Raw genomic sequence first — 19,762 nt, 5'->3', positions numbered from 1 at the left:
GAATACCGTACGAGTCACAGTGGTTCGATTCATCCTGGAGGATCGAGGGACGGAAAGGGGTGAATAAACGAAACAGACTTCGCACGAGACGGGAAAAAGGAATGACAGGCGTAGAGACGGAACTCTGGCAGCTGCGACCGCGAAGAAAAGGAAGGATCGAGGAGAGAAGCTGGTGAAGATATCACGAACATACGGTCACTTGTTCTCTCGACTTACATGTTAATTTATATCTGTGTCCCAGCCTTCGCGGCTTGTACTACGGGTCCATACAGATATTCTCGCGAACGATCGCGAATATACAAAAATGTGTCCAACATTTCTTAAGCCTAGTGTCCCTCCGCAGTACGCGCCACGTGTAAATCATCTATTGTCATCGAGGTAAGCGCGTTCGAATATCTGCTGGAAGATCTCTTACCTACGGTTAAAAGTGCGATCATTCATCTTAGTTAGCTTCTTATACTTGTCTCGGGGTAAAACTTTTCAATATAATATGTACTGCGTGATCTTTGCTGTTTCTTGAGTTATGCGTGCTATAGTCATCGAATCTGATATATGAAGTACAGAAACGAAGTAAAATGTAGGAGTAGAATCAAGAAAGAAAGAAATTATTCATTTTACATAGGAAATACAAAAGTTTCTTATTTATTAAAAGATTTATGAAAAGATGTTCCAGGTTTTAGGATTATAGTATCAATATGTTTATTATATCCATCGTTGCAGAAAGGGAGATTAAATGGAAATCTTTACCTAATATAAATTGCAGCTCCTCGTTTTAAATTTATTTAAATTTAATTTTCAAACTTTAATTCATAATGTTTACATATGTGAATTCCATCTCACTTTATATTCAAATGGTTTTACACATTTTATGTTAAACGTGCGTTGTTTTCCTAGTAATACAATATTTATACTCGATTATAAATAAATATCGAGCAATGCATAAATTGGTTGATATCAGATCATATTCTTTTCATCATATAAAAAAATATTATCTTTTATTCAAAAACTATAGAGAATTAAATTATTCAATGTTACATTTGATATTTGTAAGACGGAACACTAAAGTTCTTGTAAGTGAATTTGCGATCTTATAATATATTAATAAAGTAAATGGTTATTTTAACATGAGAGAATAGAAACTAATTTTATAATAAAAATTTTGCATAATTGAGGATTCGATAATATTAAGATTTCAACGAAATAATACAATCGTTTAATGATTAAGAATAAGGTATGTTTTAAATGGTTACATATATACGCACAAACTTCATATGAAAATTTTAGCAAGATTTAAGAATAATAAGGTAACGTTTACTTTAGATCTATGACATTATCATAATATTTAATATCTACAAAAGTATTAAGATTCTACGTTTTACAAAATTAATTACCAATAAAATAGCCGCACAGTTGGAAGAAAATATGTAAAATGGATAATCTTTACATAATTCACTTTAGTTTCAATCAACATATTTTGTGTATATGTAATTTTCTATGAAACTATCATGTCCTATAATTTCATGTAAAATTATAGCATTTTGTCTGCTGTATAGTGTATAAGCAATGAGCGTGTATAACCAATTACCCGCAGCACAATTTTTTCAACATGGATGAGTCGTATTATCCCTTTTACTTGAGCAAACTAACATTTCCTATGAGATTCTTGATATATCGTATACCCTTGACCAACCAATAGATCTCCGCTGATGATAAAACTTGTTGCGGGTTCTGCAGATGAAAACGATGATGAAATCCAATAAGGCGATCTCAATAACAACGATGATTGAAAGGATAACGAAATGGTTGGAGACATTAAGGTCGATATATCCTTCTCGACCATACTTATATTGAAAGAAAAATATTAATCAAAAGTACGTATGAATTTATAAATCGTATAGAATTTCTAAATAAATCTAAGAATTAAGTAACTATGTTAAAACTTTTTTACAAGACTTTTTTTACAACAGAAAAAATAAATGTACAGAACTGAAATCAATTTACTTTTAGAAATTTAAAAATAGCGATAAATGCACACTGGACGAATGAATGGAGTATCAGTGAACAATAAACTTGAAAAAATACTTTAGAAAATATTTCCTCATTCCTATCACATCAACTGATTCTCAAATTTGACGTTATATTTGACAATATTCTGGCATCTCCTTTAGATACGGAACAAATTACTGATTGAAATGTAAATTCCATTGTTGTAAAATACTAAGCGTATACAAAGTAACAGTAATAGAAAATATCAATGTAAAAATAAAAAAAAATTCCAGTTTCGAATTTTTTTATATAGATGATTTTCCTCGATGCAAAATATGATACCTACAACTCACCTAGATCTGAGTAATTTCCGTAAATATAAGAATTTATGAAGTTTCTTGAAAAATGCTGCTGTGATATATGCTTTCTCACTTTCTTCGGAAAAAAGCTTTCAAACGTTTCAGTCGAATTATTCGATATATGTATACGAATTAATACAACATTTGTAGACGTAACTCCTTCATATTCTTGCATATAAGGGAATAAGTAAAATCGATGAATTCATATCCGTTACAGTTCATCTATACGTTCAATTCCTGACGATCTCGGCGCACATTCAATTGGAGACCTTAAATAATGTCTGGTGTGTGGTTACAGTTACCCACAAAACGTTCTGTTCGTGGAAACAATTGTGTACATAAAATATATACCGCAATTGTTTGTTAAATTTGGTACACTAAACTTTAACATTAACTCAACATCGAACATTTATTTCAAATTTATAAATTCCTACTTTTACCAGAAATTAAAATCTGGCTGATAATTAGCCAAAAATTTTGTTTTTTTTTTTTCGTTACTAAACGCTTTTGTACTATCAATAATTTAAATCTCTTCAACAAATGAAACGTGATACGCATTGAAATTTTACAGATTAATAATATTTAACAAGAAATTAAGAGACGTTACAAAAAGTGTATTTTATAAAAATCTACGATAGAAGGAAGAAACAGGACGGGCGTATAAAGAAACATATAAATATCCACATGCTACGGAATTATAATAGATTCATTACGAGAAGCGGGATAAATAATATTTCGGAATCAAGGATAAATGCATCGGTAATATATTTGTAAGAATATGCTGTACGTAGATACACGAGATGTTTCGTGTTAAATAGAACTTCAAAGGGCACTCGCTTTGCCGCGATGTGCATTCGTAACGAAAGAAAAGGGTCCAGGATTTATTGGTTCACCGTCGACTTAACGCTGACCGGCTTAACAGACTTTTCAATGAGTAGACACGCGTTACCGAAGGAACATGTATTACATAAAAGGGGTGCCCGGACGATATGTATTTGCCGTTCATACCTGCACGCGCCCCAACCATCCCTTTTCGTCTCCTTTCAACTAAATCTGTATTAATGTCAATAATTCCCGGGGGTTTAACCGCTCCATCTGATGTCATAATTTTCATGACGATGTAACGCGTCGGTTAATTTACCTCAACGATATATTTCCCTTGTACGTTGATCAAAAGAAAATTCAAGTCATCGAATCGGTTAGCATATTCGAATGAAACCGAACACATCGGCTTGATAAAGGGACCTTTATATTTGCTAACCGTCATGAAGCACGTGTATGTTGGGAATAGAGAAATGCAGAATCATAATAGGACCATCGATATTCATACTAATTGACATATTCGACTGTTCTTCAAAGAGAACTTTCATGGAGTGTAAAGCTTGATCGTATAATATCAATTTGATATGATCTTCAAAATATTGTACAGTGTATGTACATACATAGTAGATACTATTGTAGTATTTGAAAAGAATTCTTTAAATTGTCCTTTTGCGTGGAGAAATTTGAATGAAAATACTTATCTTTGTTTTTTAGTTAAAAATGCTTTCCAACGAGAAGCTAACACGTCATTTATGTATCTACTTGTAACGAAAATTCATGTTCCTTGATAAAACTGCGTTTTTACATTTCTGTCATTTGTGAAATAGTTGTTTCCTAAAAGGTTGTCTGGATCTCTAAATAAATGAAAATCGATTAAACAAGTTTTATGAAAGAAAGCAGTATCTCCTCGCTATAAACATCGACTAACGCTTTTTCAAAAGGCACAAAACGACCAGTTCATAGCCCAGATGAGTCCGAATAGTTATCAACCGAAACCAGAGCTCTTCAAAATCTCCTGCTCTTACCTTCTATGAAAAGAACCAACCCAACAATACGAAGAGTGTAATACACAAATAACAATAGACCACCTGATTTTGAAATACCCAAAGTATAGTACGCTGCGCGAGAAACACAGGTCGAAAACCCTCCTCTAAACGAGGAAAGGTTTTCCCACCATCCCAAAGATAACTTGAAAGGCGAAAAGAGTCATGACTTATTAAGGTTTATCACGGAAGCTGAGCTATTCAACGAAATAGCGTAATGTAAAATACCATATCATCCCTCTCCATAGTTTGGCTTGTAACTGCGCAGTTGATGCGACTGTAAACCTTAATTAAGAAAAAAAAAGCTCTATCTTAGAAATGTTTCATGGGTGAATGAAATTTTGTAAACCAATCTCTGACTGAGCTAGCAGAAATGGTTCTTTCTTTTAATTGATCTTTAAGCTAACTTTACTGTTTCAATTGCATTGATTCCACTGTTAAAACCACAAAATGTACATAAGTAATTATTTTATTTTTATGCGAATCTATTGCTTCAAGGGTAAAGAGAATAATAATTCTCTGTCTGATTGTCTGTAATATCTCTTACTTGACTTTATTTCTTTCCTATAGTTCTTTTATGATTCTCGAAAGGCAGTTATTCTTCTTGATAATTGTTATTATATACTTTCTAACTAACTACCACTTTAGACTTACGTATACGCTGCTCATTCAATACGAAGAGATTTTGTAGCTTTTGTACGGATAAATCATGTACTACTGACGTATTTAACAAGACAGAAATAATTTTGCACTCGACATTGAATAAGAGTGTTCGAAAGCGAAAACAAATATGTATGACATAATTCCCATCTCTAAAGTGGACTTCTGTACATCCATCGCAGAAACACTTTCTTACAACAAGGTTTTAATATTTCCAATTTGGAAGTAGTATTATTACGCTAATCTTATTGCGAATAAGCTTACTACGAATAATATATTGTTTCATTGTTGAGTCAAGCATAATAATGCATAGAATATTACTTTAGTAATCACTGCTGTCCAAATGGTTTATTCGCACAGTCATGTGGATAGATTTATACTAACAATAAGTTATGCAGATACTTACGCAGGTCTCATAAACGGAATGTTGTAGAATGTTTGTGATTTAGAATAGGTAGAACATAATATTACGAAAGAAGGAGCGTTTAAATCGAGTATTGTTCGAATAACGAAAGTCCTTGTTAACCCATAAATTTCGACGTTTAAATTTTCCACGTTGCTATTTTTAATCGGATTTTAGTATCTTGATTATTCCATGCAAAGCACCTTATTTTTTACTGCTTGTCTCCGGTTTACTCCCTACGTTAATGGCGACGTAAAATTTCCGAAACTGTAGTCGAAGGGAAACCGCGCGCACGCGCGTTGACGTTTTATATATTTTAAAGCTTTATACACTTTTTAATGTTATTTGCATCTCATGTCAAGAGAACAAAATAAGTGGAGTTAAAACGTAAAAAAGATAAAAATACACGATAGAGTAATTTTAATCGATGCGTATATAATTTGAAGATAAATGTATAAATATTTTTGATTTTCATTACTTTCTATTCTTTCCGGAAAATTGAAACAGTAATTTTATTTGTTGCAGTATTTAATAATTTCTTTAATTACATAAATCTCTTTGTACATGTAATTGAAGGAAAATGAAAATAGGTTTGAAAATTATTGTTGATATATGTACATATTATAAATATTAGCATTAAGTCAATAATTCCATTGCGTTTTATAATTGTAACTTGTCAGTAGTAATAAATGCATCAATTGGAATATTTGTTATATCCTATATACCTCGTGCATTAATGCATCAGTTTAATATAAGCTTAACATAAGCTACTAAGTTTTAATTAAAACAGGCCTTTCACCCCACGAAGAAAAATAAATAATTCTATTTGAGAAAATGCTTATTTTAATGAGGACATTGTTTGCAGGCCTCATTTACACCAAGAAACCATTCACCTTCTGTTTCGAATACTTTTAAGTTTCTAACGATAAAGGAAATAATTGTATGTATTCCTTTTTCTTAAGTACATATTTGCTAACTTCTAGGAATAACATGACACCTTCTGTCAGTGTGGACATTTCAATTATATCGTATACAGGAAAGAAATATAATTCAAAATATAAATTTTCATTTAGCGAAAAACTAGCAACCATTCAGCAAGTTTGTAATAATTCGTGGCTTCTATTACCAACTTCAATAAGTATATTTAATTTAAGGAAATTAATTTGTAGACTAACTTATATTAAGATAAACTAAATATACTAAGATATATAAATGCTGCTTCTCCCAAGTTTTTTGTACATATACACAAGGTAAACAGCAAAAACAAGAATAATGTGAATCATTTGAATATTATATTATATGCATTTATCATTATTATTACCACTGTATACATTTATGCTCTAATTGTAACAAATATTTATACTTGAAATATGTTATTTGAACAATATTCAAATAGAGCAAGGATTATGATAAAGAGTTACCACGACATACTTGTTTCTTTTTGCTTTAACCACAATCTTAAAAGATTCATAATATGTTGCATCTTCTTTAAGGTTTGAATTCATCTTCACGATATTTCTTACTCATTGCACGACAAAACCTGTGTATCTTTACAATTTTCTGGATTCAACTATGGATTTCAATGGTGCATTAAAGGAATATCAGACAAATATTCTTCGTGGAATATTTACCGACTCATCTGTAATTAATTACTCGACAATTTTCGATGCGACCACACCGATTCATTCGCGGGGCGCGTTTATATTTTTACCCATTTCCAGTGAAAAGGATCCTCGAGTCATCAAGGTGGTTATCATATTCAGTCGTAATCGGATACGAAAAATTTTCACCAAGAACCATTCGGAATTCTCAATTCGCTCGTATCCGCATCTATGTAAATAGTTTAACTGCCTGGTTCTGCATATGGATGAATATTTATGGCAACGGTATACCGGATCTTGGTCCTCGAAATACCATAATTTTACCCACGATTGTCGTTGTAATATTTCACATGTCTGTTTTTTAATTTTAATGTACGTTTTATGTAAAATCACAGCACTGGAAAATTCAGAATAACAATATTTGTATACCTCGTGTATAGGTGTGTATAATACCATTCGTAGCCGATAGGTACTATATATTCTAGCGATGGACATTAACAATAAACAGAGCTTACATCGATCAATGTAATTAGTAAAACATTAGGAAAACCTTCCAAATTTTAGCATCTTATGTCAAAGTAAGAGTAAACCAAGAACTGACCCTGACTGTAGACAAGCAATATCAAGTTTAAATATACCGTTGTCTTTATAAAAAGTTGGGTCAATTTAGGCAACAACCATGTATAAAATTTCATAAAAGATTCGTTTAAATATTTTTAAACAAATACAGAAGTAGACAGAATAACAAACCTAAATGTAGAGAAGTTAAAATATAAAAAGGTCACATTAACCTTGTTCCATTTTATGAACTTAATAAAGAAGGCGTTAATCGGGCGATTGTAAAATGGATACTGTAAAAGTGAAACTTGTCGATAATCCTTATGGCTCCTGAGACATAATTTATTCCCGACGATTCGTCAGTGAATTTTTTCGCGGTTGTGAAGACACGTTATTGCGAAACCGAAAACTAACGGGTAGATCAATCTGGCGAGAGCACGGGCGGATATGTCTGGAGTTATATTACTGGTATCCCTCTGTGTGGTTTCTTTTTTTAGTTCCGGTGATGGTGTGTAAGGATGAAATATAGAGCGCTGCATTTGACTCAGAACGGGTCACGCTAACGAATATTCGATAAAAATGTCACACGTTTCGTGAGACCGGGATTTAACGTTAAACAATATTAATCAATGCTTAAATAAAAGATGTCTAGATGAAATTGCACGGGACAGATTTATTGCGCTGTATGGAAAGTTCTTGCATTTTTTATCATATTAGATACCGCTATATTTTATACATAACACGTGAAAGTTACGTTTGAATACTTTTAAATACATTAATTTTTTATGCTATCAAGAAATATATCGTTTCTATGCAGCATAATTTACATAAAATTGAATTTTTCTCTCTTTTTATATCTTTTATAAGAAATTCTTTCAAATGTGATATCAATATCTGAGAATAGATTTGAATTATTAGAAATATTGTTAATATTGATAAAAATGTCATTAGTACTTATTAGTGTAAGTAATACAATAGATACTAAAATTATATATATAACTTCGAAAAATCACCGATGTGATAATCAGTGCATTAATAAACTATGCATATCCAGATCAACTCACAACAAATGATAATTTAGTGGACCTTTATTAGTATAATATATCATAATTCTTTAAAATAGAGAAGGAATTTTATTTCCAAGAACTGATGGAAAACCTACGTAAATATCCCATTCTCTATTGTCCATATCTCACGAGTAGCATTAAAAAAGTAAAATACGAAATTTTCAGCGATTTACCATATTTTATTTTTCTCCTACTGGTTTAACACATCGACTTTTAAGCTTTTTAAGCGATAAAATATTTTCAAACTCAGGCAACATAACATACGTTGTCTGATTCTATAAAATACAAAATAATGCTTTCTAAAAGTATTATCAGACGCATTATATTTCGAATATAAAAGTGTGTCATTTACAATGGCACGTACTTGCTTCAAGTAACAAACTGAATCTGATAAAAAATAAAAGCACATTTATATTTACAATCGAAAACAAATTTTGTTTTTCATGTACGTGAGTGCTATAATCTAACATTATAATCTATAATATAATCTACATATGTTAGCCTCTGTTATTACTTTTTAATGTTTCACAATCTCTTTATTTTCTTCTGCATAAATATTTCTTTGCTTGGGCGTAAGACAATTAATTTTAAATAGCGATATTGACTTTCACGTACACTTTGAATTTTTTCAATTCAAATGATTCTTTAACTATTTGCATGAATAATAATCAAATAGCGCTTAGAGTGAATAATCAATTTAGTTCTTTTATCTTCTCGGATTGTGAGCCATAAAATTCACATATATTCGATCCTTATGCCGATAGAGGACGACTTCTTCTGCGTTAACGAGATTTTCAGAATACAATCACAGCACGTAATAGAATACTAGATGAGGTTATGAAAGCAAAACAATAACTACCAACGAATTATTTATAGTAGCATCCCATACAAAATGCAACGAACTTTCGTTCAGCTCGATATAATTCGTTTCATAGTATTCATTACAGTACTATTCTTCAAGTATGAATTTTTTATTCTTCTACATAGGTAGTATATACGCATATAATCGATATAACAGTAATAACAATAGTAAATAACAATAATCTTTAACTAATAACTACCATTTTATTCAAATTGCAATCAATAATTTATCTCAGTTGGTTTATAATTCAATAAACTATATTGGTACTCTTCATGATCTGAATGTATTTTCGTATGTTCGTCGGTCGTAAGCATAGGTGTATATATATCATACATTCCATTAACATTAAAACTATCGACCTCTAACAGGTATCTACATTATACATAGCGAATTATAATTAATCCAATATGTAAGAATGAATAAGTATGTATATGTAGTCATGTTTATGTCTCAGTAAGAGCAAAACGCAATGTTACCAGAAATACTTGCAACTTGTTGGTAATTACGAAAAGAAAAAATCTGCTATCAATCATTTTAATTGGTTTGGCAGTTCTAGAGTTAAATTATATTACAACGTAAAGAAGTGATATTTTGTATGTTATAATTAAAAGAATCGAACAGACTAAAATATCGTCTCTCTTCAGTCTTCGACATACGACCAAATAAGTAATATAACCACTACCAATCAATATTATTTTGAATAATTTTAACTAAAATGGTGTCAAAATGATGAAATTCAAGTTAACGATTTTGCAACAAAAAGCTACACTGTTTAAAAATGATGAACGAGACTAACCACTCAACCCAAATTTCCAATGTACAAGAATTAATGCGGATATTAATACGAACAATTTTATCATTCTTGACGTTCAATTTATTCTCCAGAATCGGATACTTAATTTCTCTCCGAAACGCGAGATCCTTTAATTACTTCAACAAGCGTAATTATAGCTATATCCATTACTTCGGCCGAATTGATATTTAAAACGACGCATAACAGTGATATATGTATACCTCATTTCCATTTAAATGAATTGCCCAAGAAATCGCATTTTTTTCTGGCTGAATCTTACACGAAATCTCATGGCCACCGAGTGAATCCTTTTAAGTCGATAACGTGAAAATTAGACGTTAGAGTATGTATCTGCTGATATTCAAATGGTTGCAAGCGCGCGTTTATCGACGACGATGAAGGTTCCAAAAGTCAAGTTATTTAACTGGAACATGGAATATAGTCATAAACTTTTTCTGTATATCGAATCGTCGTGTCTTGAAAGAATGTTCAATTCAGGACATCTACCGTAGTATACTGTTATGATTAGATTGCGAATTCTTATGCATTTATGGCAGATCTAAACACGTAAAAGTGTATTAGGTTGTCCGAAAAGTTTCTTTCGTTTTCAAAGGAAATAGTAGATGCATCATATTTTTTGTTTTATATTAGTTTATTGAATTATGCACGAACGTAATAATAAAAATATAACGAAATGGATCATACCTAATTCAATAAAATGATATGAAACAGAAATTGTTGTTCATCTATTATCACCTTATGAAACGAAAGAAATTTTTCGTACAACCTAATACCTACAGAATGCACAGAATATTTACAAAAGTGTATAAAATAACGAAAGCAACGTACTTGTAATATTTGAAGACTGAAACAAATTTCGATCTATGCTCCATTACTTTAGTGGTGTTCACAAAGATATGAATTTAAATAAAAATCCAGAGTCTAAATGTGATATTCCTAAGCTTTGTAATATCTGTATTTATAGAAACTAATTGATTGTAATCTTTATTTTCGGATTCGTATGTTTCCTCTGAGAATTCATCAATTCTCACAAGTTATTTATAGTAGTATGTATCTAATATAATTGTGGTAGTATTTAAACTCTTTGATACGCTGTTCATACGCCGTAGTGCCACTTGATAGTAACTGTAATACTTAAACTGAGTGAAATTTGATTATTTGGACTGAAAAATTACACAAGACGTGACGGACTTCTTATAAATGCCCAGAATGGCTAAACAGAAGGACGTAAATAGAAAGATGACTGTAAGTTGTGTGTATGTTTTTGACGACTGTAAACTTTACTTTTCGTCCTAAATTTTTGTCAAATTTTCTTGTTTACATGTATCAATAATCAATTTAGTCTAAATTACTGTTAAAACCCTAGCTTTTCCTGGACGAATTGCTTTCTTGAGAAACATTGAGTGCAAACAACATATTTATATCTACTGATACCCGCATGAGATAAAGAAATCGTAGAACAAGATAGAGATCAATCCAATTGCTAGTTTCTTGGAAACTAGCATAAAGTAGAATTGTTTGTGACTTTAGGAGAGGAAAATTCCTTCTTTCGTATATGCTATGAATTACACTCACCACAAATGGTTACAATTTTTTTTTTAATTAGCATAAAGTTGAAATTTTTATTACAAACTATCTTGTTCAGATAAATACTGTTATTTTATATTATAATATTAATATAATAACATTAAAAAGATCGTTAACATGACATTGTGGATTTAATAGAATTTATATTTATATATAATAAACTGTGTGATTACTTTTAAAAAATATATCTCCTAAAATAAAAATAAATTCAAACTACGAGAATCATGGTATAAGCTCACAATAAGCGTTTAAGTGTTGCGATGTTTTGACTATTCCGACTTTGAATTAAAAGCGAATATTACAAAATACAGTTTATCATGTTACTATCATATATCATTTACCGTATCTCAACGTCGAGACATTTTTTAACGTTAAAAAATATCTCAACGTCGAGATATTTTTTAACGTTAAAAAATACTACTGAATCAACCGAATTAACGATACGTTCAATGACTGATATTTCTGCGTTTGTAAAATTAATCATTTCTTAGATGTAATTTTCTCTCAAAAAATACAACCGCTCAAATTTCCAATACTACAAAAATGAATTTTTGATTGCTGGTTCGTTTTATCCGAGCGTATTTTATGGTGAAACAAAGAGACAGCTTGATCGGCAAGCATTCGAAGACAATCGCGGTTGTAACGTAACGCGTCGCCATAAAAAATCGCTCGTGTCCGCGCAGCGCATCGAAAAACAAACACGTTTCCGGGGAACGTGGTGCATCCGCATGTATCGCGTTACAGCGTGCATTCCGATTTTCTGAAACGCCGCCGAGCCGAGAGTCCTCCTCGTCCCCGGAATTCAACGCGACTCGCGTACCACGTATACACACGTACTTAACGTATGTACGTACATACGTACATAAAACGTGAACAGTGATTACAGTTAAGAAAGGGGGCGAGGAGCGTCAAGACAAAAAAACGCCGAGTCGATCAAACCCGTAATCACAATTTACCAACGAAATATTTATGGACTGTCATTTTGTAAATTACCGCGAGATTACGGCTCGTTACGTGGCTTCATGCAAACTTCACGGTGCTCGTACGCTCCCGTCCAGGATGTAACGGACATGCTCTAAACTCTTAACGACATACACCGTAGGGGAAGAATACTTGCATCATGCTACCCTAATTCGCATCCCGAGTTGGGTGCTAGCTGCGCAGAATAGCCAAACTGAAGTGTTATCCCGAGGACATGGCGCGTCGTTTTAAATAGGCTAACGTGATCATTCAGCGTAAGAGTAGATCAGACAGTGATAGTCATAGCGTGTGCTTTTGAATTAAAAGCGATGTACAAATGAAATATTGATGATAATTATTAATATAATGATAATCTTAACGAATCGGGCAGATAACTGTGAAACATAGCGAAGTACTAGGAACTAGAAAAAATTTTTATCGCGGAAAACACTATCCAAAACATAATGGATACTTCTTGTTGTAAATAAAAAAAGAAATATCCGAAATATTAAAAAATTAAAAATTATTAATGTTATTAATTTTTTGGTCCTTTCTTTTTTGTTTATCCTTATTGTTTGTAAAAATAAATAACGATTAATATGAAATCTATCGTTACTGATTTAATTGTACTCTTTACTGACGATACCCAATTCGAAATAATTTTTACCATAATCAAAAAAAATATCTTTTATTAGTAGCATGTATTTTTGTGATATCGAATAAACAGAAATGAACATAAGTTTCGTTTCCATGAAACGTTTAAGATTTTCAAGAGAATCATATAATTTATACTTGGAAATTCTCGAGATTTATTTCGATAATTCAAGTGAACTATTTAATGTTTATACTCTAAATTTGAGCAAATAAATACAACAGCAGCGTTCTATGATAATCTTGAATTTACTGTTAAATCATATTATTTTCAGAATGTTAATACCAAATAAGGACAATTATTAAACCTTTAAAAGCTCTCGTGTAATACGTAATGTATAATTGGAATTCAAGCTCCTTAAATGATACGTTTTTAGGATAATACGTATAATTTATTGCACCAAATTGAGCAAATTATAACTCTATATTTGGAAGCTATGAAAAGTAGTATCATGTTAGTATACATTGAGGAAACTGTCATCTCTTAGCACTTTATAACAGAAGATTTATAGCCACTTCAAACTCATGTAATTTACATACATTTTTCGTAAACGGGATTCGAAGATCGAAAGAACATATTACTTAAATTCGCTCACAGGCACTGTATATTACTAAATAAACATTTATATTTAGAATATTAACTCAGAAGTATTAAAATGTGCAATTTACTATTTCACATAAAATGTCTATGCATATACCGTATGTATTTTGCAAATACTGTGAGTTAAATCTGTATTAGATGTTGCCATTTTAAATTGCTATTATTTTTTATATTAATATATTATTATTGTTTATATACAATACGGTAAAAATAAGGAAGATTATTATGATTATTAAAAAACAATCATAAAGAAATACAAGTTACATCATAAGAAAAGATATACATCATGAAATACTAATTACGAAGAAGAACAAGTTCTTTAAAATTGCAATGTAACAAATTATAAAAATTTTCTAAAAAGTCATTTTATCTGACCTAACCCAATTTTTCCATTTTACTGTACATTTTATATACGAATCAGAACAGATGTTATAGAAAGAGATTTTTATAAAAAAAGTTATGACGAAACTTAATGTTGTCCGCGTTGATGTTGTGTTGATTTTTGTTCCGCGATATTAAATAGTCAGACATCGATAAATTACAGAACTGTTTAAACGGGGACAGCGAATATATTCATCGCAACAAGACCAATATGTGGTAAATTGAGTAAACCTGTCTGCTGCCATTCAAAACCAAATGTATCAGGTGTAACCCATCAATTTAAGTATTTACATTATATCTTTCCACATTATGTGTCATCATATTATATCAAAAGGTTCCGGAATTAATACTGGTAGCAATGACTCATTGTAGTTAGTTAAAAAGTTGGCCTCAGTTATTTATTAGGTTGTCCGAAAAGTGTCTTTCTTTCGCAAACGTATTTTTTACAACAGTGCACCTGTATACAAACATGAAACCAAGTCTGTGAAATGTCGCAGTGTTTATCTCGACAGAACAAAATGGATCGTACGTAATTCGACAAAATAATATAAAACAAAAAAGGTTGTGCGTCTATTATTTTCTCATAAAACTTCTCGGACAACCTAATACATCGTCAGTTTTGTCTTTGAGACAATAACAGTTTTTAGACCAGGTTTCAAAGGTTATAATTTACTTTTAATATGTTTGAACGAGGCAGTCTTAAGTCATGCAAAAATGTAATAGATTATTAAGATACTAACAAAATAGTATGTATGATATGTATATCGTAGAGTATCATTCTCGCTTAGCGAACAATATGCGAAAATTCTTTTCTCGTTTAAGATTTAAGATTTATAAAAATTAAAATATACATGTACCCATGTATTTGAATTAAAGACTCCTAATATTTGTAATATTAAGATTAGCTCAAAATTTTAATTACTTTAAAGTCTAAGTAGACGTATCTGTTTAATACACGTTCACAACTAATAGAAACGCAGTTAACCTATCGATGTGTAACACCCTCTGCGATTTCTATGATTTCAAAGTTACGTTGCAAAGCTCAACATTCTGAACAACTTTTTCTTGTACATATAACCGGCGATCGGCCTTAGTTTCCAATGTTTTCAATCTGGTATGTAACATTAATCGGGCCGCCGCGCCGCACGGTCGGCCCCATGAATCTCCTTATCAATATATCGTCTCTTGGCATTGATAGTGGCGCAACTTAAAAAATGTAAACTCTAGAGGAGAGGCTATATTGATATAACTGCCTTCTGGCAGAAAACTGATAGAATTATAAATATGCCATTTTACATGATAAAAATAGAAACGTAGACCTTGTATGCAATAGAAGCATATACAAAATTTGTTGAGCTGTGTCACCATCATTGTCAAACAGCGATATGTATATCACTGTAAACAGTGCGTGGCGACTGGATATTACTACATACTACATACTAACCCAATTCAGCTTGAAAACTAATGCCAAACGGCGGAATATTCTTGCATGTACCTGGAAAGCCATGGCCGATCGCCGATTATACGTATCGAAAAAAGTTATTCAGAATGTTGAGCTTTACGACATATTTGAAAATCACGGAGGTCGGGGAAGGCGCCACATATCGATAGGTTGACCAAAAACAAACTATTACAACTACAAATGGAGGAAGAAGTATGATAAATTACCGTTTCTTGGATAGGAGCGTGTACGACTCCTTGGAGCCGGTGCAAAGTCTCATCCGCATTTTGCGAGCTGCCCTATCGACACTTCGCTTCTTAGCTACACCACCCTCTAAAACTGGCATCCAGACCAATTCGACGCGCGTCTACAAACGACAAAATGCAGAACAACACTACAATGATCATTGAACACCGCCCACGACACACAAGATACGCACCACTCCCACGCACCTTGCGCCCTGTGCTTTCGCTTGGTGTTTTTAAAACTGATCGATTCACAGGGTCCGGCCGGGAATAACCGAAGGTACGATTAATCGTTTTCCACTCGCCACGCACTAGGTAATTATTTCGTCGGCGATTTTTCCTAGCCAACAGTAATATAATTTACTGCTGATAATTCTTGCTTGTTGCTGGCCTTATCGAGAAAAGAGCTCTTGCTTCTCCACCCACGATTCTCTTCGATACGTACTTGCACCACCTCCTCTTTCTCAATCCTTTACTTCCTTTTCTCTCTTTTCCTCTTTCCCTTTCTCTCTCGTTCTTCTAAACAACTATTACCGCGATAAGTGAACGCCGCCTCCAGCCAAAAGCCTATATACTCTTCATCGATAGATACTCACTCGTGACACGTTTCTGTTCTCACAACCGTAGCGAGAATCGATTTTCAGATCGCAGCTAATGCACCGCGCGAAACCTATCTGCCAGTCTATACAGCCGCGCAGAAAAAAGCGTGGACCTCATAAGTGGCCTTTTTGCTCGACGATCAAGGCAGAGGCTAGATAAGCATAAGTGCAGTGGCAAGAACTCGCTCGCTTCCCGTTTCCTGTCGAGATCAAAAGCAGCCTTGACAGTAATGTCTTTCGGTTGACACCGCGTGGAATTGTATCGCGTGCCTTCGATATTTTTCTTGCCGCGTCACTGTCCCCCGTTGAAACGCTCTCTGTTTACTCTTTCGGCTTAAATTTTCTTCTTCTCTCGCGACCTTATTGCTCGATCCGCCGGAAACGAACACGCCGCACCACAACCAACGATCACTTTCAAAAGTTCAGGTACTCGTCGAGCGTTCACCGCGAAAACGATAACGTTGTCCGTTTAAAGGATGTTTGACACGCTCAAGAATACTCTCGGTACGGGTAGTCATTCCTCTCGCAATGCGAGAAATAAACGATAGCGACGATACATGAGTGCACAAGCAATTCATCACCGCGTCCCCGGCACAAAGAACCGCTCACGCGCTTTATCGCATCGACGAGGATGCCTCGTGTCCGCGATTAAGCACAATCCACAACAGACGGCGCTATATACTTATTTTCCGAACAAGCCGGCGACAACGCAACGACAACGACACGCACGTTCTCGCACTTATCGCACTCAAGATGTTACACACGGTCGAGTTCCGATTTGTGAATGAAACTGACGACACCGTCAACTGTTCGAGATCGTTAAATTTAAGTCCGGTCGAGTCACGCTCCGTTCCGCTTGAAAACTGTGTCGCTCTCTTCCAGTCAAGAGTCCTTTCCAGAAACACAATCACGCATGAAATTCAGCTTCCGAATGTTCCCGAAGGAACAAGACGCTCGTAACTTGTGGATCTTGTAATTGGGGATATAGTTGGAAACGCTTTGAGTCGCATAAAAGCGGAAAACTTTGAACGAGAACGCTTTCTATTTAGAATATTTCGCTGGATGAATTGACAAATTAAAAAAAAATTAAATTTAAATTATATCGCTAATATCCAACAATAAATTTTCCGTTTAAGCTATAAACATTCTGTATAGGTATATAAAATATATAACGTAAAGCAGAGATACTATAGGCAACTTTAATGGAATTTCACGACACGATATTAACCTTCTGCGGTCTGAGCCACATTCAACGTTTTATTGCGATCGTTTCATATTTAATATATTAAATTCTGAGGTATATTCGAAATTTAACTCTAGTTACAAATGTTTATAACTAATATCTATACGTTAATTTATTTTTATTGAATCCAGTTTTGTTCGATTTATGATTTGGGAATCGCGAAAGGTTAACTTAGTTCACAATTCACGCAAACGTCTCAAACTTATCTTCCTCTTCGAACGGGACGATACTCCTGTCGGGTTAACTATTTTTACACGAACAGTCCGATTGAAACCTTCGATCGCGTTGAATAAAATCGATGCAGTATACACGTAACACGAGAAACACGTGAACTACCATAAACAGCAACTGTGAAACGAACGCGATGCTTGCACCGCAACGTATGAGCGTGCCGATTGCAGATTGTTGAACGATCGTGGGGCAGAGTGTGTCAGCAAAAAGAGGGGAGTCGAGAGTCCTCTAAGAGCCCGATGGCAAAAGTCAACAAGAGTTCTCGTAGGCGGCCGCGAAAAAACTTGAAGACGATGATAGATACAGCGATGTTCCACACCCGCAACCTCTGATACGCGTGTAAATATTGCGTGAATATCAGTGAGTCGTTCTCTGTGTGACGTCACGTGCCGCCGTAAGCAGACCAGGGAAACTCGTCGGCGTTTCTTGCTGTATTCGTCTGTTTTATTCGAACCGAATTAACAGTTTGAATTTTCTAACCATCTCGAGTTCAAAGAACTTCACACGTGAGATGTGCGCGATGAATCCACCCGTATCGTCTTCGCTCGGACGTGAAACGCAATCTGCACGTGTGCGCGAGAAACGGAACAAACACAAAGGCAGCAAGGTAGTCGTTAGACCATATTATCACGAACGAAGTTGGAAAACGAGATTCGGTGTACTTCCAACAAGCAGAATTCTACGATTTGTTATGGTGATAGTCAACAATGCTGGTCGAAATAGCAACAGAGAAAAAGTATTCCCGCTTATCGTTCAATGTCTTCTTCGAACACTTCCACTTCCACGAACAATGTAACGTCTTGACAAACACGCACGTGCCACGTTGTCCTTCACACTCGTGAACCCATATCCGGCCAATTCGTTCGCTGTAATTTTCGATTACGTGAAAAATACATATAAGAAGGCGGTATGTTCACAGCAGGGATGAGAAACAACTGAAAAACCGAGCTTCGTATCAGCCGGCGCAGATTCTCGGACAAACACGCACAGCCTAGGCTAAGGAAGGATTCCCGCACGTACACTTGAATGGGCCTCGGTAAAGAACGCACGTGCGTACGCGCAGCTCGACGAAGCGAGTATGAAACAAGAAGGCATGCGTCACGCTCTCGTAAGGCCCCGATCCTAGTGGCAGTGGCACAACTGCACCGGAGGGGGCACGGCGCTCACTAGGGGAACGAGAGGAAGGGAAAATCGACGAGTAGGCCCCCGGGGAGGAAATATCTCTCCCCCTCCCGGCTTTTGCTTCTCTCTTTCTCACTTCTGTGGCCTTGCGATCTTGCTACTTGCTATCTCGTTTACGCGATTATCTGTTTCGTATTTATACTGCTGTCTGTTTCCCATCTTTCTCCATCTGCTACTTTGAGCTGTTTCTCATTTACTCGTGTCGTCTGTTTCCGCCCTCATGATTCTTGCGCACATAGTACCATCGATTTTTCTTGACTTTCTCTCGACTTTCTTAAACACGTTTACTGTTTATCGTTCAGCTTTATATGCTGGCACGCTGATTCACACGCGTTAACAAGATTTATCCATTTTTGTGAATATTCGTGGTTGCGTAGCGATGTATGGTTATTTCGTTCGTATATGCATATTCGTTCTTAGATCTTCGTTATAGCGATTTATCTTTGGAATCGAGCAACGAACGCTA

The 19,762-nt window shown here is 34.0% G+C and overlaps 2 protein-coding genes across 7 annotated transcripts in view; one reads left to right on the top strand and one right to left on the bottom strand.

Moving 5' to 3' along the window:
• Positions 1-17,894, top strand: part of LOC132904923 (uncharacterized) — a 292,582-nt gene extending 274,688 nt beyond the window's left edge. The window contains exon 4 of the transcript XR_009657696.1: positions 17,884-17,894. The gene's annotated coding sequence lies outside the window, so the exon portion shown is untranslated. The remainder of the gene's footprint in view (positions 1-17,883) is intronic.
• Positions 1-19,762, bottom strand: part of LOC132904908 (rap1 GTPase-activating protein 1) — a 256,345-nt gene that overhangs the window by 149,528 nt on the left and 87,055 nt on the right. Inside the window, exon 1 of one of the 6 annotated variants that reach the window (XM_060955733.1) lies at positions 16,024-16,249. The exons of the other annotated variants lie outside the window; for them this stretch is intronic. Within the exon in view, the coding sequence (XP_060811716.1) occupies positions 16,024-16,142 (119 nt within the window). The 5' untranslated portion in view covers positions 16,143-16,249. Of the gene's footprint in view, positions 1-16,023; positions 16,250-19,762 lie in introns of those variants that run through there. 6 annotated transcript variants of the gene reach the window in all.

Source organism: Bombus pascuorum, chromosome 3 (assembly GCF_905332965.1).
Source record: "Bombus pascuorum chromosome 3, iyBomPasc1.1, whole genome shotgun sequence".
In the NCBI taxonomy this organism is placed as follows: Eukaryota; Metazoa; Arthropoda; class Insecta; order Hymenoptera; family Apidae; genus Bombus; species Bombus pascuorum.
The sequence above is the reverse complement of the archived record's forward strand: the minus strand, read 5'-3'. Positions and strand labels throughout refer to the sequence as shown.